The 22,388-nt window shown below is 38.7% G+C and overlaps 1 protein-coding gene across 3 annotated transcripts in view; it reads left to right on the forward strand.

Annotated features, from left to right (window-relative positions):
* Positions 1-22,388, forward strand: part of ZFPM2 (zinc finger protein, FOG family member 2) — a 428,452-nt gene that overhangs the window by 265,725 nt on the left and 140,339 nt on the right. For 2 of the 3 annotated variants that reach the window (XM_036338040.1, XM_036338041.1), the window contains one exon: positions 16,225-16,336. In XM_036338040.1, the coding sequence (XP_036193933.1) occupies positions 16,225-16,336 (112 nt within the window). Of the gene's footprint in view, positions 1-14,383; positions 14,520-16,224; positions 16,337-22,388 lie in introns of those variants that run through there. The other variant, XM_036338042.1, reaches the window with a different exon arrangement.

Below are 22,388 nucleotides of genomic sequence, written 5' to 3' on the forward strand. Positions count from 1 at the left end.
TCATTATGCATACTCTAATGCATAATTATAATTATGCATTCATGATGTTACTTGTGCTGGCTTAACTCAGAAATAGTGTGAAGCAGCTAATCTCGAAGCTACAGGCTGTTTCCCATCACTTAGATTCTGATCAGAGCTGTTTGTTGAGTCTTATTGGAACGTGGACTCTATCAGCACCAGTCCCACTGCTGAACCCTTCCTTTTTATCACCAGTTTCACTCCCTGCCCTTTCTCCTTCCCCCCCAAATCTTTGCTTTTAAGACAGGAAAACTACAAGATAATTTTGTTTCGTTGCATATGTTTAGTCTAGTCACAGTAATTAAGTGAGAGGGGGCTTTAAAAATTATCCATTTTATTTACAGTCCACATTTAGAATTACATGTGTAATAAATGAAGATACAGCATTATTTCTCATTCTTGAGATTTTGCTATCAACTGGCTGAATCATTGCATTTATTTTAGTGTAGTTAAAACCAGTCTAGTGCAAAACCACTAAACTTCCTTCCATATGTTGTTGGATAGTGTGATTTTGGCCAAAAAGGAAGTTGGCCTCTGGATCTTATGTGTGTGCCCTTATCAACAATTACAGGGTATTGATTGAGTGACTATGGGAGGCAGGATGCTTTCTGCAGCTCTGTGAAGGATGGGAACCCGTCTCATTTAGTCACATTAAAAAGTTCTCAGAGTCTTGATGATTAGGAGCTGGAACTTGGATCAGCCTGTAACAGCACAACATGGAAATACATGTTCACGCTATTGCCTTATCTGGGGTGCACAGTCTCAAAAGATTTAGAACACAGAGCAGTGAGTTAAGGCATTTGGTTCTGCATAAGCCAAGGGGAAGCAAATATTCCATTTGAGTTTGTAGTTTAGCTTTTCCTTCCTGCAGATTTGAATTGGGGATAATCCACTTTAGTATGAGTTAGGGACAGTTTTGTGATTCTCGAAAGTAATGGAGAAGAGCCCCATCAAAGAGTACGCATGGGAGTATATGTAATTGTGGAAGGACTCTAACTTTGTTCTTAGGAGATGGAGCACCATTGTGTCATTTCTTTAATATATTTATAGCTTATTTAAATTTCTCAATATGAAAGAACACCATGAGTTTGTTTTCAACACCAAGAAAGGAGGGTACAGATTTTAAAAGGCTGAGTAACACAAGACAAGTCTGTTTCAAGAGTTCTTCTATTTCGAGTATGTGAAGTATCAAAGCTAGAAGGTGCCCTGCCAGTTTCTTCTTTAATAAATGAAGAAACTGGCCAGGGAAGGGATGTATCTCCAGTAAGGTAATCTAATCATATAATGACAAAGTTTGAACCAAACCTAAGTTTAGTGAATTCTCAGGTCATTGAAAAATATATATGCAACTAGCTCTGGCCAGTGTGGCTTAGTTGGTTGGAAAATCATCCCAGATACCAAAAGGTCGTGGGTTTGATTCCTGGTCCAGGCACATTCCTAGATTGTAGGTCCCATCCATGATTGGGGCACATACAAGAGGCAGTCAATCCCTGTTTCTCTCTCATATCGATGTCTCTCTCTCTCTCTCTCTCTCTCTCTCTCTCTCTCTCTCTCTCTCTCTCCCCCCCCCCTCTCCCTCTCCCTCTCCCTCTCCCTCTCCCTCTCCCTCTCCCTCTCCCTCTCCCTCTCCCTCTCCCTCTCCCTCTCCCTCTCCCTTTCCCTTTCTCTCTTCTTACCCCCTTTCTTCCTCTCTCTCAAATCAAATATATGCTCAGGTGAGGATTAATAATAATAATAATAATAATAATAATAATAATATAATAATAATATATGCAACTAGCATACTAGAATTCCATAGGAACTACTGAGGAAAGGTCATTGCCTTTGTAATCATGAGAGATAATTGCCTTGTGTTTAATTTTGTTTGGTTGTAATTGACAAATGAGACATGTTTAAAGGTTTAAAGAAGTAGTTAAGATTACAGTGTTTAAATTTAAGGCTTTGTTCCAGCATATGGTGTAAGAAAAATTTGCATATTCTAAAATATTGTATCTAGCCCAGAAATTACCAATTTAGAAGCCAAGGCAGGTGAATGGCTTTATTAGGAATTCAGTATCCAGAACCTTTTCAAACTACTTCCCAGATGCCCTACAAGCAGATGTTTAGATCTTGTAGTAAAAACTATAGGTAGAAAATTTGGAGTAATATAAACAATAAATTATTTTTTTAACCAATACGTACATCTTATGCTAGGTAAGATTTTATTCAACTAACATTGGGTTGCCATTAAAATCTTTTCATTGCACTAATAAGGGTGAGGTTGTCTCCCTACAGGCCAATCTATTAAGTTGATAAGAATTGAAAAGATTGCTCAAAGTAGTCAAATTTGTAACACCTTTATACTATGCTGCATCGATCCTTCTGTTGATGTCTGGATAGAACAAATTAAACAGGCACAAGACTTGTCACAGATATTTAACTACTTCTTAAATTTCCCCTATTTCCCCAAATCAATATACTTAGTACATAAAATAAGTATAAAAGAACACTAAACTCTTTGTCAGGTGTTGGTTTAAGTGATTTATAAGTGATAACTTATTTTTTCTTCACAACAGCCCCATGAGGTATTATTATTCCCGTTTTACAGATAAGGAAACATGCACAGAGAAGTGGAGCTAGGAGCTACTCGGCCAAGATCACACCATAGATGAGTAGCAAAGGTTGGCTTTAAATTTAAGCGCTCTGACTCTAGACCCAGTTCTTTCAGTCAGTGTATTAATTGCCTCTCTGTTAAGCCCGTAGTATATGAACTGAGGTTTCTGCTCCTTTTCCTCATCATGCTCACCACAGTGTGGGAAAATATTGTATGTATGGCATAAATAATATTTGAACTCTTTCGTTTCACACCCATTGAGTCAAAAGAACTATCATTTTAGTCATGAAATAGTCACAGCATAGGGAATATAGCCAATAATATTGTAATGACTGTGTATGGAGCCAGTGGGTACTTGAAATATTGGGGGGAGGGGGCACTTTGTGAAACATACGATGTCTGACCACTATGCTGCATACCGGAAACTAATGCAAAAATATTGAATGTAAGCTGTAATTGAAAAAACAAAATTAAAAAACAACGTCCTTGATTCCACCTCTGCACTGTTTTCACCCAGCACTTTATACTGAAGCTTAATTTTGACTTCTCAGTTTGACCTTGAACGTCTCCTGGCAGGTGAAAGTGCTCTGATTTGTTTTGGTCCAGTCTACCTGTGAACAATTCAGTATAAGCTGAGGAACATGCTTACTAAACATAGACTGAAATATTTCTTAAGTGGAGAATCCTCCATTAGGGAGCCAAGACTATACATTGCCATTTAGCTTCCTTAAGTGGGTGCATCCAGAAGATCCAATGAGGGGAGTTGACCCGTCAGACATGAAGGTCTGGATAGACTGCTTTGAACCCCAGAGTATACATTGATGCCTCTCGGAGAAGCTCTTTGATGAGGCTCTATTGTGTCTGCTGGCCAGCTGAGCACCAAGAGAATCCATTTTTCATTTGTTCTTGTGTAATAGTTGCCGAATAGAGTGAAATTTAGCCTAAAGACATCTTGGATCTCATCATGAATTCTGCTTATGATTGGAAACATTTACATGGGCTATTTTTATCTGCTGTAAGCTATAATAATGTCCACAGGTATAAAAATACCTATAGTCATAAAAATATTAAAAGTATTGCTTGTTTTTCAGTATTTTTATGTTACTAACTAGACTATGCTCAGCTCTATTACCCTTAAACCTACTAGGTGCCTCATATTGATATTTGTATCTCAAGTAGACTTTTAAGACTCCAAATTGTGCAAAATATGAGAAATAATTTACTACAAAGCTATAATTTTCACAGCTTGAAAAATTTTTTTTACAACCTGAAGATTATTAATGAGGCACCATGCAATTAGCTTATACAAAGTGCAGCTAGGAATCATGCATAATGTAAAACAGTAACTGCTAACCACTGACTCATGGAAGATCATTAAGCTAGTTTCATGGACATGAAGAATTGATATTTAACACAATTCCTAAGAAGATTCTTATAACTTTAAAGCCATGGAAATAATTTAGTTTCTAGCAATGTGAACTTGAACAAGTTGTTTAACATTTTAGTCTCATTTTTTACTTATACAAAATGGACATGACAATATCTCCCTTATAGAATTGTGAAAATTAATTTTAAAAATAATGTGGCACCTAGAATTTCAGCACATAGTTAAAGTATAACAAAATGTTATGAATCATATATTAGGGACATGGGGCACTTTTCTATCAAGCCAAAATTCTTCTTTTACTGGGAATATAGAAATATATATATCTTTTTTTATTGATTTCAGAGAGGAAGGGAGAGGGAGAGAGATAGAAACATCAATGATGAGAAGAATCATTGATCGGCTGCCTCCTGCACGCCCCCTACTGGGGATTGAACCTGCAACCTGGGCATGTTCCCTAGACTGGAATTGAACACGGGACCCTTCAGTCCACAGGCTGACACTCTATCTACTGAGCCAAACCAACTAGGGCTGGAAATAAATTTCTTTAGGAGTGTTAGGAACATAAGACAAACAAACAGTTTCAAAGAATACATACCTGGTACTGCTTTAAGCCCATTATATACATTAACTCATTTAATCCTCAGAATAATCCTGTGACGTAAGTACTTCTATTTATTTTAGAAATCAAGAAATTGAGATACAGTAGTTAAGCAACTTGCCCTAAGTTATACAGCTCCTAAGTGGTGGAAATATGATTCAAACTAAATCGGCTTGACACCAATATACAAGTTTTTTAAAAATATATTTTGTATTGCCTTGAAAGAGGAAGGGAGAGAAAGAGAGAGAGAAACATCCATGATGAGAGAGAATTACTGATCAGCTGCCTTTTGCATGACCCACACTGGGGCTCAAGCCCACAACCCGGGCATGTGCCCTGACAGGGAATTGAACCATGACCTCCTGGTTCATAGGTTGACTACTGAGCCATGCCAGGCAGACATATACGTTTTTAAACTATCTGTTGATAGTTTAAAGCATATTGAGTGAGATAGTGAGTATACACTCAAAATAGTATATACATAATTCATCTTGGCTTCATTTCCCAAAATATTTTCATTTTTGAATTATTCAATATATTTTAATATATTTTTATGATATACTTTATTTAGCAGTAAGAATAATTAGATGAGTGTAAAGTAAACCAATGTTTAATAAAGTGGAAGTGAATGGCTTCTCAAAAGATATATATAAAAGATTTTATGTTAGATTTTAGATATAATTATTAAAATATAAGCCATATATTATAGACTTTCAATCCAATTGGAAAAGCCTCAGTGTTTTTAATCTTAAAATTGAAGTGTAATCCTAAAATGCCACGAAGATCTCTTAAAAAGAGTCTATTAACCACTTCTCACCTATTTGCTATACTTTCGTTTGGTCATGGGCCATCAAATAGGCATTGTGATTTTCAGTTTTCAGACATATACTTAAAATATAATGAGATCAATTATTAATGATTTAAATAATCTGTATGTCACTTAGGTGTTTTTATTATCAACATGTGAGCATCTAGAGGAAATGTAACTCACCTTTCACTTTCTGAGAGGTTTCTATGTAGTAGATATTTAATGAACATTTTTTGAATGAATAATGAATATACTTAATTTCTAGTAAAGTATACAGTGACTACTTTAAAGGCAGAATAACCAAAATACACTTCTTAAAGCAGAAATGGTATAGAGGAATATACAAAGTTAGCACTGATTAGTTATTACTAATGGGAATGGTTTTACACATGAGGTTACATTATTTATGTGGCAAAAACCACATCTGGACAAGGCAAAGCAACTTGTTCCAAGCTTTAATATCCTTCACGTGCAACTAAATGGAGAAGTTAACCCAGGGTCTTGGTACCCAGACATTAGTTTTAATAGATATGTTAGCTTGTCATGTTAACATTATTGAACTATCCTTTCCACCCTACCCATCGATGCATTTATTCATATTGTATTCCTTTTGTAAAGAATATAGGTTGAGACATCTGTCCAGGGCAGTATTAATAAAGGTTTATCTCATTTGGTTCTGATCTCATAGCAGACTCCTTCAGTTGCCCCAGACCCACAGGGGTGCTGAAGGAAGGTGCCTGCCCTGGGAGCATGTGGAGGTGAATCTGTTTCATTGGCTGGCATTCTCTCCGCGTGCCTCCAGCAGAAGGCCCAGCCCCTGTGAGCTGGGCTCTGGACTTTTATTCTCTGAAAGTGCAGAACGAGTGTAGTCCTTCGGCATCTGCCGATTTGGGGAGAAATATTGAAAACCATCCTCATGATCAGAGTCTTCCTGTCAATACTTAGTTTAAGTGTTTGCAATGTTCTTGTTCTTAAATGTCTCACAGATTTAGAGAAGCTTTGACAACTGGGTAGCACCTTCGCGCTTCTACCAACTAGTTTGCCAGCTTTTAATTTCTTGCACCCAACTTTCAATATCATGCCTCATAAAAATCTGCCTTCCCAAAAGGTACTAACTATATGTATTACGGCACCAACTCTCTAGCTTAACAATTCCAGCTTTTTTTCTCTTTCTCTTTGAAGGGGGATGCTTTCCTCACTTCAAGTCTTTCGGCTTTTCCATAGACTTTTTCCAACAATTTCAAATATCATTATCCAGTATATCTTGAGATGGGTTTTTAACAACTTATGATTATAAGAAAGCCATAAGGTGATAAATCATGAAACAACAGAATTAAAAGAGAATTGGTTTTAAAATTTACTATATTATTAATGTCAGATTGCCTTTTGGGGGGGAGGGGGATGAGGCTGACATCAAGATTGGCTGAAATGGTAATAATGAGACAATCTAACAGGTGGATGAAGGATTCATTACAAATTGCAATGCATTAATTCATGAGGAACAGACATATCTCAGTATCTGAGGATGGCCTTGCGGAGGATTGAGGTTTTCGTCTCTTCCACAGAATGCCTTTGGGATATATCTCAAATATAGGCTACTGAATAGAATTGACCACTATTTTATGTGTAACTAGGCCATTGAGAGTTGAATGTATATATACATTTTTTAATGTTTTTTATTAATTTTTAGAGAGAGAAGAAGGGAGAGTGATAAAGAGATAGAAATATGGATAAGAGAGAAACATCTATCAGCTGCCTCCTGCACACTTCCTACTGAGGATCAAACCCACAACCCAGGCGTGTGCCCTGACCGGGAATGGAACCGTGACCTCCTGGTACATAGGTTGACACTCAACCACTGAGCCATACTGGCTGGGCAGTACATATACATTTATTACACACTCTTTATAATTCTTCCTAATAACATTCACATTTTTATCACCCCATTTTCTTTGGTTTTAAAATCCCAAAGTAAAGTAAATTAGAATGGCATTATTTACTGTTTTGCCAATAAAAATAGTAGCATTTCCTTAGGTAAGCCAGGTGTTGAATTTTCATATATATCTTCTCTGCACTCAGGATTTGAGTTAAGCTTGATGAAAATGCTATAGTAGGAAGTCTTACAATGGTATGTGGTTAAGCTGAAAGGATATATGAGATCAGCTTACAGAGGAAGAAGATGAGACCATGAGAGGTTAAGTGCTGGCCCAGGTCACACAGCCTGGACCACAGCTTTTGGGATCCCAGAACCTGCCACAGGTTGGTTTATGTGGCAGCCTCATGGCAGGAGGGTAGTTTGATTCTCCCTTCCAAGGGTTCAGCACTGACACGCTTTTGCACGTCGCACTATGTGCAAGCCCAGAAGTTCTGCCAGGAGCAAAACAACACTCCTTAAACACTCTGTGACTTTCAGAGCTGTGTGAAATAAAAGGTTGACGTTAATGGTTGCCAGCTTGGAGGGAGTAGCTCCTCTTTGGCGCCAAATGTATGTGGAGAACAGATGAGACTGTGGGAGTGAAGTTGGCAAAAGGGAAAGAAAAATGAATCTATTCTTTTTTTAAAAAAAAATGAAAGTATAATAAATATCTGGATAAGTTAGATGTTTATTATTCATTTAGAGATTCTTCCCATTTGGAAATGAAATACCTGTGTCTTTAGGGTCAGTACTCTTGAATAATAATTTTATATTATTTTTCTAAATATCACACAGTGATCCTTTTTATTTGGAAGTAAAGAGATTATTTTAATTACATATATATAGATATAGATAGATAGATAGATAGATAGATCAAACTATTTGTGTTCCCTTTCCTGAAGGTAACTATTTCTTATACTGAAATGCCTATATTTAAGCAGTGACGCATGTTAAGATAATGTGTTTCAACAGTTTTGAGAACTAAAAGCAAATATACCTCGCAGATAATGATTATTTTAATTTTTGGTTCCTAGAGATAAAACTGCCTTTGACATCAGGAGTGTGGATACGGTGGCCAAGGATTCTATCATTTTATTTCACACTCGTTTTGTTTCTGCAAAGCCTCTTCGCGTGTTGGAGAGCCTACATACCCCAGTGGCCTTAGGGCGTTTGTTCTTAGAGGCTCTGCGGCCTCCTGCTGGGGCTGCCCTCCTGGGAAGGGCATTTTGTAGACCCACCAAATACCCAGAGAAGCAGTCTCTCATGAAACCTTCCTGGGTGTCCATCCATAGACCCGTTGTGTGCCTAATGGTATGGGGTAGTGGTTCTCGTTCAATCACATTCCATCTGATGTCTTTCTGACCTCAAGTTTTCACGTATTTTCTAATTTAAGAGCAGACTTACACTTACTGGAGCTTGAGTTTGAAAATGTGTCTAGCACATCAGTTTTTTTTTAAAGCAATACAAATTTGATCATCTCTTACTAAGTTGAGTCTTGTTGCTTTTAAACAAGAACTATGGATAAGATATGTGGTATCAGTTTGGGAGTTCTTAAAGTGACCTGTTTAAATCTATTTGTAATTTATTATCTGTCTCTCTGTCTCTGTGTCTCTCTGTCAGTCACTCTGTGACTGTGTCTACTCCCCAGGCCCGTGATTTTAGACACAATAAACAAAAGGAAGCCTGGCCAGCATGACTCAGTGGTTGAGCTTCAACCTATGAACCAGGAGGTTACCTTACCGGTTTGATTCCTGGTCAGGGCACGTGCCCCAGTTGTGGCTGTCGCAAGTGTGGGGCATGCAGGAGGCAGCCAATCAATGATTCTCTCTCATCATTGATGTTTCTATCTCTCCCTCTCCCTTTCTTTCTGAAAGCAGTAAAAATATTTTTTTTCTTTTTAAAAAGGAAGACTGAGACTCTCCCAATGTAGTGCAGTGGCCATTCTGTGCGATTTTGAAATGGAAGCACATGATTTTAATGGAGGCACATGGCTTACATCGTCATGTCTAATGATGTCTGGGATTAATTAGGCATGGAGAACATTTAGGTGTTATTATTGAATTACACAAATAATGCCAACCCCGCAGGACCACATAGAGTAGACTGTTTCTGTGTATGTAGTTTAATGTAATACTCTACTTCCTAAAAGAAAAAAGTTATCCGCCTCAGTAGCATCAAGCTCAAACTTTCACATGGTGTCCTGTATAACTTTTGAAAGGGTATTTACTAAAAAGCACAGTTCTATTAGGTGGAAATCATCATGCTAAAAGTTTTATAGTTCCAGTCAAATCAGTAATATTGAAACTATAGACTATGCCCATAGTTACTGAAAATACAATTATTGCAGGGCCTCGAATTACTTCTTGATATTTCCTTCAACTCCAGGTAGTCAAAGATTTTAAGTTGTTACACCTCCTTAGGACAGGCTATTGATGAAGGGAATTTTTAAACTCAGGTTCACTGTCATTAGGGACTGCACACAGTGATAGGGAGTGATCAATGTTGTTCGTGACCATCGGATTGAATTTGAATTTCATTCCAGTGTGGAGAACTATTTGGATGCATTAACTGAAACTTCCTGTATAAAATTTCCCCTGTGGTAGTGCATGGTGGAATCACATACACTATCCTTTTACATATACTTGTGAATAATACAGTTGGGAGAGATTGGGGGGTGGGTTTTTTTTGTTGTTTTTTTTTTAGTTCTAACTGTATAAGTCTAATGTCTGCAGTAATTTGGAAATTTTTATGCCTCCCCCTTCTAATATGCTTTTAGAGGTGAAAGAATGGAAACAGCTATGAATTCTTAAAGCAGCTATGAATTTTGCAAGACAGGCCTCAGTCCTTTTCACCTATTACTCAGTTGTGGAAGCAATGCCCCAAAAGCATTTTCATCAGCATCCAGCCACATCTCATGGTCCTGGCTTGAGAGTCTCTAATGAGATTTTGTTATTTTCCTGAACTAAAATCAGTGGAGGCCAGTTTTTCCATTAAATGACACCTCATTCTTTTAAAAGGCTGTGGTGTCAGGCTCGTCTCATGGGTCAGATTTTTCTAAGACTTCCAGCTCTTCCTAAGCCTCGTTTTGGAAATCTTCAACAAATATTTCCAGCAAAATTTGGAATCTCGAAGACCACATTATGTCACCAGCTTCTTGGGTTAGAATTATCCTCTGTTCTTTACCTTTGGGCTGTCTACTTTTATCTCCATTAACCTTTTGGCTCGAGTATAAACATTTATTGAAGGCTACCTCCTTTGTCGGTCCAGTAACTCCAAAGGTTAGTGAGAAGTGGATGCTAGTCTGACCTCTTTTATCCACATTAGATGATTCTAATTATTCCTAAGAAATGACACTTTTGACCCATTTTGTCCTTGTCAAGTTTGTCTAGTTGTAGACTGTCTAAGCATGAAACTCTGGGTTCAGAGTGTGTCCAGGAGGGCCGATTTTTTTCAGCTTACAATGGGGAGCCCTCAAAAGTGCACACTGTCTCTTTTCCTTTTTAAAACATCCCAGCTTCACTGAAATTCAGGGATCCTGTTATATACCTTGAATTGATTTATTATTGAAAGAGACGGCCTAGATATAGATAAAGTGCAAACTTTAACCTGCAAAAAATCCAGGGGTTGTTTCAGTACACACAAAAAATGATGAAAACCTTTGTACAAGCGAGAATAAGCCAAGTTTTGCTGAGGTTGCAAGCAACCCTAATATCACAATAGCTCTTTACATTTAAAAAAGGTGTTTTTTCTCATGGTCCATGAATATTGTGAGGGCTTCCTTCCTCCTTGCAGGCTTACAAGATCAATGCAGCAAATCCAAGGCATCATGGTGGTCCATTGGCTCCTACAGCTTCTGTGTGAAAGTGACATGAGTCAGTCCTTGTTCAATCTCATTGGTCAAATGAAGTGATGTGACCACACCTAACTTTACAAGAGACCTGGAAAGTGGAGAGTTGGAAATCAATGATCAGTGGCATTAGTGACTACCCCCACTTTTAAAATGGATAATGGTGTTGGTCTCGACATCTATGCTAATGATGACAGATATTACCAGTGCCTGAGAAAGAGTAGGGATTCAGCACATGTTTTTGTACATTTTTAATGCATCTATTCCATATAGATCTTGAGCAGAAGTTTGACATGCATCTTTGGTGTACTCTACACTGTGTCACTGGCTTTCCATGGCAAGCTTTGAGATAGAAAGTATTGCCCATTTCTCAGATGTACTTGCGAGGTTCAGGGTGTTCAAGTTCAAGTGATTTTCCCTTCACAGAACCCACCAGTAGCATGTGTCAGGATTCAAACCTACATCATCGAACTCTAAGACTGGCAGTGTTCTTTCTGCTACACCTCAACTCTAAGGTCAATGATGAACCATGAAATGTTTTAAATTCCTAATTACAGAAGCAGGAATTATTAGTCACCACTGTGTATTTCCTCGTACTTTAAGGCACAAACATCAAACATATCTAATAATTTTAGAATGGCGATGAAGATTTGGTGTTATCCCCACCCAGGGAAAATCGTTTTATACTTTTGAGCACATTTGATGAGGAAGTTATCATTGGTTTTTTAACCTTAAGTCAGTGATTCTGAATGTCTTTTGTGTTGGTTTTCAATTACTGCCAGAACAAATTACCATACACTTAGTGGCTTAAAACCACACAAATGTATTACACTAAAGTTCTATAGATCAGAAGTCCAGTATGAATCTCTAGAGACTAAAATCAGTTTGTCAGATGTGTTCTTTTCTGTGTGTGGGGAGTTGGGGGGCGGGGTCGGTCTGGGGAGAATTCATTTTCTGCTCATTCAGATTGCTGGCAGAAGAATTCAGATCCTAGAGTCTGCAGAACTGAAGTCCACTTCTTTGCTCCCTTTAATTGAGGTCCCTCCCAGTTTCTAGACCACTGCATTCCTTAGCTGAGGCCTCAGCTTGCCATCCTCAAATGCAGCAGGTGGAATCCTTTCATGTCCAATCTCTTTGATCTACTGCTGCCTCTTTCTTCTACTTAAGAAATCTCCTGTGTTTAGATTGAGTCTATCCAGATAATCCAGGGTTGCCTGGTCATGTCATGGTCCTAAACCTTAATCGTATCTTTAAAATCCCTTTTACCAAGAAAAGTGACATATGCTCAGGTTCTAGGTGACTAGAGCACGGACATCTTTGGGGCTCAGATTTCTGCCTGCCACACCTTTTACATCTGCTCTCTTTTCTCATCATATTGTAGCAACTGTATTCTCTGTAGGAGACTAGATAAAGATCTTGGCCTTCATTTCTTCATTTGTGAAATCATTGAATGTAAAGTTGCTTCCACTCCTAACTCGTGTATAAATCCTTAGGATAGAGAGAGGCATTGGAAAGTAAACCTAATGATCAATGTGAATATTACTGTTATTTTCTATTCATGGGTTTTGCTGGAGTGTGGATTTCATATAATCCTGACTAACTCCTTCCCTCTCACACTTGGTAATCTTCTTTGAAGGCAGTCAATCTCTACAAAAGTTGACTTCTTCAGAAAGAAATTGACTTACCTGCTCAAAACTGTAATAACTGGTCCCTTGAGATTTTTTTTATCTCCTTATTTACTCTACAGCTTGGATATAGCTTTCAGCAAATCTTTGGTAAATTTTTGCTTTTGCTTTATTGATTTGGAGAAAAAGAAATTGTTTCCTCTTTAATTTAGTTTCTTAGTACGTCAGAGTGTACCTATACCCGAGCATAATAAACACTTCCAAAGTTTTAAAAGGTATTATGCCTCATTTACCATTAAGGAAAGATATTAATTAATGGTTTTTTCATTGTGCCACAAAATTACCTGCTTTACATATTAATTGGCCCATGTAAAAACTGGAGAAAATGTTCATGCCTAACTCTTGAAGTTAAAATCAAAAACAAAAATCCTAAGAAAGTACTTAATACCCAACATGTAGCAAATACTCAATAGATACAAACAGCTAATATTTTGATAGTCGTCACAGTAGGAGTGGACGTGAAGAACGCATCGCACTATGCTCAGGACTTTCCCTTTTTAACACTGAAAATCCAACATCTTGGGAAATGCTTCAATCCAAGGAAAAACCCAGATGGTTGGTCACCCTAGGAGTAGTAGTTTGGAAACGAGATAAATATCAATAAGGGCCCTGCCTTCTACAAGCTATTTTACCTCAAAGAAATTATTAAATTTTTGAGTTGCCATTTCTTTATCTGAAAACATATATGAAATAATAGAATCCTTATTTTTTCCTGCTCTCAACATCTTTACTGGCTTTATTCTTCTTAGAGATTACAGCACCAAAGGCTTTGCCTAATATGAAAGGACCTTCCAGATCTGTTCTAACCTGCCCTTCCGTATGCTATGTTCCTTCCTCCTACTCATGATGATAATAATAATATCGATGATGATGATGATGATGATGACAGCTCATGTTTATCTAGTGCTTTCTACATACCAGGAACAGAGTTTCTAAGAACTTAAACAAAAGAGTCCAGAACTACTCACTATTTCTTGTACACATGTACATATATTCTATTCAGACTATGGCCATGCTATTACCAGAAATTGTAAATTCCTCCTGTATATCCTTTAAGATCTTGCCTGAGATTCACCTCTTCTATGAAATCCTTCCAGAATCCACAGGACAGGAATCTCTTTCTCGCCCTTCACTGACCTGCAAACAATGTACTCGTGATGTTACACTCCTTACCATGCTACTTTTTGCATTATATCAAACTTTTTTAAACGTATCTGTATCCTTCACCAAAAAAACGCCTGAACATATTTTTAGCACCACGCATAGGACACTGTTCATTGGTTGGTTTGTGAAATGAATGGAAGAGCAATTGATTTACTTTACACGTAAAGATTCCCTAAAGTGTTTAAGTGATCAATATCTATTTTTTATATTACCTATCAAAAATTGTAAAAGCTCATTTACTGTGTAGAAATGCATATGGCTTTAAGAACTATGGAATATAAAGATTAAATAACTAAAATGAAATAATAGAATACAATAGAAATGGGGCCAAGTGTCTGTTGTTGAAATCTATTCTTTCAAATCAGAAGAAGCAGATGTTACAAAGAAGATGACTAAGTCCATCATAGACAAGTTTCTCTGAATGGTGGACTGTCTCCCGTGACTTGCTCTGCTTACTGCTTGGAGAACTGCTGACCCTGATCTGTGGACTTAACTGTTTCTCTGGTAATAAAAGGAGCTAATATATGCATAATTAAGACCTACTGTTTAATTGGATATGGGTCACTATCATTTCAGATTGAAGAAGCTTGCCTGTGCTCAAATTCTGGTTTGAAAATGGAAATAAATAGAAATGGTCACTCAGACGGGTAACCCTAGAGACAACTTGCTAATATTTTGCCTAGATTGTTAAAAATTACAACATGATATAAAATTACTTCTTGCCTGCAGGGCTTTCAGATACTTGTTTTCTAATGGCTACACTAGCTAAATATTAAGATATGTGTTTGAAAAATTAAGACTTTGAAGTGAATCAAAGTATGAATATGAAAAATCAGTATGCCAGTATTTCTTGCAATTGATCTGGTTTACTACCTCTTCTGTTTTAATATTTGAATATTTTTTCAACTTCTTTTTAAATGTATCCATCGTGGTTCATGTTTTCATTAAATTGTGTATTCTGTGGTAGTTTTATCTCTCATCATACAATTGAAACTTCAAGAAATGGGTTAGCCTTCCTTTTAACATGCAGCGTTTTTAATATGGCTCCGCAGTTAACAATGGGTCCATGTCTCATGCGTTATCATTGTTGCCATTCAGCGGGTGAAACGGGTTTCCCAGATTCCTCAGAGATTTGAAATGGCCAGATTACATGGAACTCCTCAAGCGAATACTTGTTAGTGCCAATTTGGGAAATTGGTGATAGCACAAAACATGTGGGAGAGTCCCAGACTGGGCTGAGGTCTCTCTGGCAGGATCGTATCTAGGTGAAAATGCAGTTCAGAAATTACCTGGAGACCCTTGTATTGTGCTCTGTGTTGTGGTTTTATGATATTTGATATACAGAACATGGGCTGCTGAATGATAAAAGTCTGAATGCCAGTTCACTGTGACTCATCAGAAACAAGAGTCTTGCTAAGCTTATTTCCTGCCGTGTACATTTATCAGCATCGTTAAAGAAACAACCTAAAATGCTCAACCTTTTGAACCTTGTATTTAAAATGTCCCCTGGAAACATTTTGCCTCCCTGCTTCTATGCCTCTCAGAGGATATCATGCTTTACTTGCTCAGCGTTTGATTTTATTCATAATTCCCCTTTTATAGTCTTTCTGAAGACAATGTATGGTTGATCATTAGCAGCAGTATTATTATTATTATTATTATTTCAGCTACAGACGGACTATATATCCACACTTAGCAAAGGGGTCCAGTAGATTTCATTATTCATTCAGAATAAATTCCTACTCTAATATAAATGTTGCTGAGGATAGAGCTTTGAAATGGATCCTGATTCTTTACATTCTTTCCTGTCTGTTTCAGGAAATAGTGAGATCCTGTTGATAGTAAAGGACAATGTGTCTAAAGTTCACTTCTAAACACGCTGCTCTTTGCAATGAAAGTCATCTGCATTCTCTTTATAATTCAGAGCCACAAGAGATCGGACTAATCTTGGCGATCTGATCCAGTATCATTTGGGGGGGGGGGGGGAATCCTTGATAATAAGTCTACCGTTCAGATTAGTGCAAGCTGGAAAGTTTTATAGTTTCTGTCATCTTAACAAGATATGAGGAGGCAGGGGAATAAGGACTTGGATTATGGTTCTGGAGATTTAGTTGTTTGTAAAAAAAAATAAAATAAAATGATCCGTTATTATTCAAGGTTTTAATCAATGAAAGCAAATGGCATCTGTTTGTTATCATTCTTTTTGCAGAAGACAAAGGCTCAGGCCCCCATGGTGCTGACTGCTGGTCCCAAGTGGCTGCTGGATGTGACTTGGCAAGGAGTGGAGGACAACAAAAACAACTGCATTGTGTACAGCAAAGGTAAATGCAAGACCCCGTCCCTGCTTCTTTGGAAGTATTGAAACCTGAGAATTGCGAAACAGCGCCAGAGGAGCTGGATTCAAATTTGATCCTCTCTTCCTTTTCCTCTTACGATTTCTCTTCCCTGCGTTTGCAGCAAAGCCTGGTGCCTTTTTTACAGCGTAAAACAAACAGTATTACGCCATGAATTACTTAGCGCCACACCCAGTTTCCTGAACTTGGTTCATATTTGAGTACCCCTTCCTTGTTCTACGTTTTCAGTGATGGCCGGTTTGAGGAAACCTCAGGTTTCTCTCGCAGGCATTATCTACCAAGAAGCAAATTCCTTGTGACATGTAGTACTTCCTGTCAAGGTGTACGTTCCAGGAGACTGCATTCCAGCCAGTTTCTTGAAATCACTCGTGACGGGAGGGTACCTTAAAATGAAACCCTGGCAAAGATGGAATTCTCCCCAGTAGCGATTTCTGAAGGGCAGGAGGGTCCGGGCAGGAGGAAGCGATGGCTTGCAGAGCTTTGCTTTGATTTGCTCAGTGAGACATCAACCTAGACCGAGTCATCAGCTACACCCTGGCTACAAAGGAGCCGAGCCGCAGCTCACAGCTCAGCGGTGGCATATTGCGGGACTGGCTCTCCAAAACACAGCCCCCTCCCCGTGTGTGGTGTGGTTTGGGGCTCTTTCCTCCATATTCCAGTTACGGACCCGAGCTCTGTACTTTTTCCAGTGAAATCCCTCATTGCTCCGCTTTGTAAATATTGCAAAACCTTGTGCTTCTCATGTTTAATTTCTTCTAGCTTTCGTTTTTTTACCAAATAGACCTACTGAGATCAAAGATTTATTTGCACATTGAACCTAGACACCATGAAAGCGTACAAGGGACCAAGCAAATAAGCGCCCCTATCAATGTATTAACATAGAAAACACTAATCATAACATCAAAGACTCTTAAAAACTTGCTAGGAACAATTACAACTTGTTCCTATAATCATTATAATTTGTACACTTATAAGAGGATTGCCTTTAAACTGCCATAGCCTTTGAAAGTTGAAACACCGGAAAAAGGGAATTTGCAAGCTAAGAAAACAATCTGCACAGCAGGATCTGATTATATCCCTTTCCCTTCTATGATTGCTGGTCCCATACCCACTAGTTTCTAACCCTAAATACCTGTGGTATGCTGGTGGGGGAGCTTTCAGCTGGAAGAGAAGGTAGAATTTTCCCAGGATATGTCAATATGATCTATCAACGTGGAAAGAAACAGTACAGTGAACCAGCTACCCAATGCCCACATTCAGGATGCCAAAATACAAAAGGGATCTTGGAATATAGGGTTAATTACTGGGAATAACTTTTTTTTTTTTTTTTTTTTTTTGCTGTGCAATATCTTATCTGCATGATGGCTCTGTAGTATGCATGAAGCTAGGGAATAGCTGTTCTCCTATCATAACCCAAATCTACTGCATCTGTAAATCAGGCATTCTTTTGGAAGAGACGATGGTTACATTGTTATATAAGGAAAATAACAAAATACTAATTCAGTGTTCAACGGAGTCCTTTTTTATTATAGTTGGATATACCTCAAGCCTTTTGGCAATAAATTTGAGTAATTTATGGAAGCTTATTAATTAATAATTAACTGATAAAACTTGTGCTAGCCTTGTACCTCGATAATAATGGTCACATTTATTAAGCACCCTTGAGTCCCCGTCCTTGGTAATCCCATACCAAATTGCACTTACTTCTCTCATTCCTCTTCATTGCCTTATTTTACGATTATAATTTTATGCGTTTAGGAAGAGTAAGTAAAAAGTAACCTATTTCCTGCCTTTCCAATCTACTCCACATTTACTGAGGGCAAGGACTATGTCTTAGTCGCCTTTCTATCTTTGATCTGGCATGCTGCTTATACAAAACAAAACAAAAAATGAAATAAATATTGATTGGTTGACTAGATAAACCAATGATTAATGCTTGCCAGAGACTATAATAGACACTTCACATACTATGATGATGAACCGTTTGAATTCTTGCCATTTCATAGTTTCTACAAAAGGCAATTAGATATTGTTCACCCTACAAGAACAATTAGTATTGCAGTTCAAATAGCAGGGACTCCAATAACTATATATGCATTATTTCATTGAATCATTATGTAAACCTCCTATAAGGTAATGAATATACTACCTCATTTTAACAAGGTGAAATTGCGCATTTGTAGGGTAAGTAATTTGCCACGGTCACGGAGCTAATATTATGCGCAGAGGTTGAAGTGGGGTTCACACGCACATTGGTCTAGCTTAGGGTCTGAATTATACATAGTGGAATATGTTCTCCTGCATTAAGATTTAAACAGCTGTGAGATGGGCAGTTTTTTTTTTTCATTGGACACAATTTGGCATTGTGGCTTAGAGAGGTAGGATGGTTGTCCTTGGGCATGGAGAGCTAACAATGGAGCCAAGTTTGAATCCCGATCTTGACAATTCCAAATTCTGTACCCTGTGTCCTATGGGACTCTGCCTTTGCATGTGTGACTGTTACATGATGAGAAGATCCTCCTAAACCACACAGACCTTCATGTCCAGAAATCACGGAGTATATGTTAATGTGGAACTTCCCAAAGTGTGTGTATGTGTTTTTTTTTCCCAATGGACTTCCACGGGGATTAGTGCTGTAGGCAACACACTTGGGAAAGCTCTGCTGTAGGCTCTACGCTGATCTCCTCAATGGGCTTCGGAGGCCTGATGTTACTTTCTAGAATTCAGATTTTCATTGGAGGGAGGGGATAGCTCCCCACGGTAGGTCTTCAAGTTCTGGGAGTACCTTAATATTTTGGGACTGGAATAGGGATCATTCGCATCATGGAAAATGTGACCCTGAGAAGCACACCAACCAGGACCACACGGGCTCTGTAGCCTTTTGTCGTTCCAGCCAGCAGGTATGGCAGAACCTCTCAAAGCAAATGCGTTTTGTAGGTGGAAGGGTTGGCAAGTTAGATTTAACAATATTGACTTGAAAATCTCTAATGTGTGAGGCATTGTCATAGTGTGTATGTTATTTTGGGAGCTCTTGTTTTCAAGTGATAGAAGTTCACGTGTGTGTGTGTGTGTGTGTGTGTGTGTGTGTGTATGTATGTTGGGAGGAGGGGCATTCATCTGAGAGTCCATGGCAGTTCTGGACTTCAGGAACACCTTCATCCAGTTGTTCAAACCTTGTCCCCAGATTGTCTCTCTCTGTCTTCTGCTTCCTCTTTCTTTTGTGAGCTTCAGTCTCAGAAGTAGGCTCCTCAGGCGGTGGGAAGCTCCAGACTTATTCTACCAGCTCAAGAATTCCAGCAAAAAGAGCTTTTCCGGATGTTTAGTGGAATATATCACATAACAATCCCTAAACCAGTTAATTGCTATGACTGTCCCTGACTCTCCCTCATCGACCACAGTCATCCTTAGGGCCAAAGAGTAGAATTATCCCCACAGGAGCCACTAAGATGGAGGGTGAATAGTTTCCCCAAAGAAACCAAAGTACTGTTGCCACACACACATAAATGGTTGCTTATTGGGCTAACATCCATGCACCCAGATTTCCTTATTTTGTTTTCTAGCTAAGAACCTACATGACTTAGGCATTCTATGCCAAAATCATTATTATATGAGATGGCTAACTGAGAGTACATTAGCACCTATTTACAAACAGGATGTAAAATGCATATATGTAGTGTTTTTAAAAATTGCCTTAACCATGAAATTTTTGATATCTTTATGTTGTGTCCGTAAACCACTTAATATGTAACTATTACCACTTAAGAGACACGCTTCTTAAAGTATTATTAAATGTGGGCTAATAATGAAATTAAATATAATTATAAAATTTTCATTGCCAGGGCGTTCATCAAATAATTTTTATAAAATGTATTCTATCACTTAGTGCTGCTTAACTGCCTGCCATCGTCTTGTTTCATCAATGTCAGAAAAGAATAGTATTTGGCGTTAATGTTATAATCTGATGTATGTTTTTCCTGCCTCAACTACCCCCTGTCATTCCAGAAAGTAATTAGGTCATCCAGACATTGATGGACCAGACTTGTTGGGTCGTCTGTTTTTTGCCATTATTTTCAGCAGACTCCAGATAATTCTAATTTACTTATCTGCAGCAAAAAAAGACTAAAAAGCACTATGCTGAAGTGAAAGGAAGGTTGATAGGGGGTAGGATGAGCAAAGTCTGCCCACTTACTACTAAAATCCACTAATGCCTATCGAATGTTGGAGCTTGTCTTCTCTTTTTTTCTTTTCCAATTATAGTTTACACTGGATATTATTTTGTATTAGTTTCAGTTGTACAGCATGGTGTCTTCTTTGCTGTGTAACATTCTGTTCTTTAGAGTGGTTGCACAATATTGATGGCCCTTTTATATATGAAAAGTAAATGGCTTAATTTGAGTTTTGTGTTTCTGAGTATTTACTAGTAAAATTAAGCCTTTATTCTTGCTCTGGCCAGGTAGCTCAATCATCCTACCCATACACTAAGGTTGCAGGTTCCCTTGCTAGTTAGGGCACATAATAGAAGCAATCAATGAATGCATAAATAAGTGGGACAACATTCAGTCTCTCTCTCTCCTTTTCTCTTTCCCTAAAATCAATCAATCAATAAAAAAGGATTCTTCTTATGTGAAAGCACAATTTCATTGTGAAACAACGGTTGCTCATATGTAACTTTGGGCAAGTCATTTTCCCTCTCTAAATCTTGATTTTCTCAGCTGTAAAAATGGAATAGCAGTGGCCGGTCTCACAGAATTTGGGGGAAGATGCACCCACACACTAACTGTGTATATTATTATAAATATCACTAGAGGCCCGGTGCACGAATTTGTGTACCAGTGGGATCCCTCAGCTTGTGCCGGGGTCCAACCCCAGCAGGTCCAGGGGTTCCCAAAGGCATAGACGGAGTTGGTGAAGAAGGAAGGACATGGAGACAGTGTTCAGTTGATCAGCAGCCTAGCCAGGATCTCCAGCCAGGATCTCCAGCCAAGCTCTGGTCTGGATCTCCAGAGAGGTTCTGCTTCGGATCTCCAGCCAGGTTCTGTGTCCATGTTCTCTTGTAGGTTCTCCAGGTTCTCCAGCCAGGTTCTGTAGCCATGTTCCCTTGCTAGGTTCTCCAGCCAGGTTCTGTAGCCATGTTCTCTTGCTAGGTTCTCCAGCCAGGTTCGGTTGCCAGGTTCTGTAGCCGGGTTCTTCAGCCAGGTTCTGTCTAGGTTCTCCAACCAAGTTCTGTAGCCAGGTTCTGTCCAGGATCTTTTGCCATGTTCTCTCCAGCGAAGTTCTTCTGTCTCTAGGTTCTGTGTAGGTTCTGTGTCTAGGTTCTGTGTCCTAAGTTCTGTCTTCTAAGTTCTGTCTCTTGCTGTCTTGTTACATCTGTATTTATACCAGTTGATTCAATCCTATCAATCTCTATTACAAAGGTTAGGGCGTTTCTTATCTCCATTCCAGGGAGTAAAGATTATGTAGCTTAAGCATGATTGTTCATAGTTAAAGTGATTAATTACCCACCTGGCACTTAGTTGAGGGGTTTTATTCCCTCCCTAACTTCAGGGGAAAATCTCTACCTGGGGAAACAACCTTTCTCAGAGAGAAGACCTTGGTTAAAACACATAGTGCCAAGAAGGTGAGCAAACATTTTAAGAACAGTATGCCATATATGCCAGGTCCTTTGAAACAGCAAGGATAGACTGGCTCCCGGCAAACTTGACCTACGGGATTGAGACGAAAACGGCTCTCTGACATCGCCCGAGAGCTCCCAGATTGCAAGAGGGAACAGGCAGGGGAGGGACCCCACCGGTGCACGATCAGGGCTGGGGAGGGATATGGGAGGTTGACCAGCTGGGGAGGGACCACGGGAGGGTTCCTGGGAGTGTCCAGCCCATCTCACTCAGTCCCGATCGGCCGGACCCCAGCAGCAAGCTAACCTACTAGTCAGAGTATCTGCCTCCTGGTGGTCAGTGCATGTCATAGTGAGCAGTTGAGTGGCCTAGCATATCATTAGCATATTACACTTTAATTAGTTGAA

Source organism: Myotis myotis, unplaced genomic scaffold (genome assembly GCF_014108235.1).
Source record: "Myotis myotis isolate mMyoMyo1 unplaced genomic scaffold, mMyoMyo1.p scaffold_m19_p_16, whole genome shotgun sequence".
NCBI classification, from domain to species: domain Eukaryota; kingdom Metazoa; phylum Chordata; class Mammalia; order Chiroptera; family Vespertilionidae; genus Myotis; species Myotis myotis.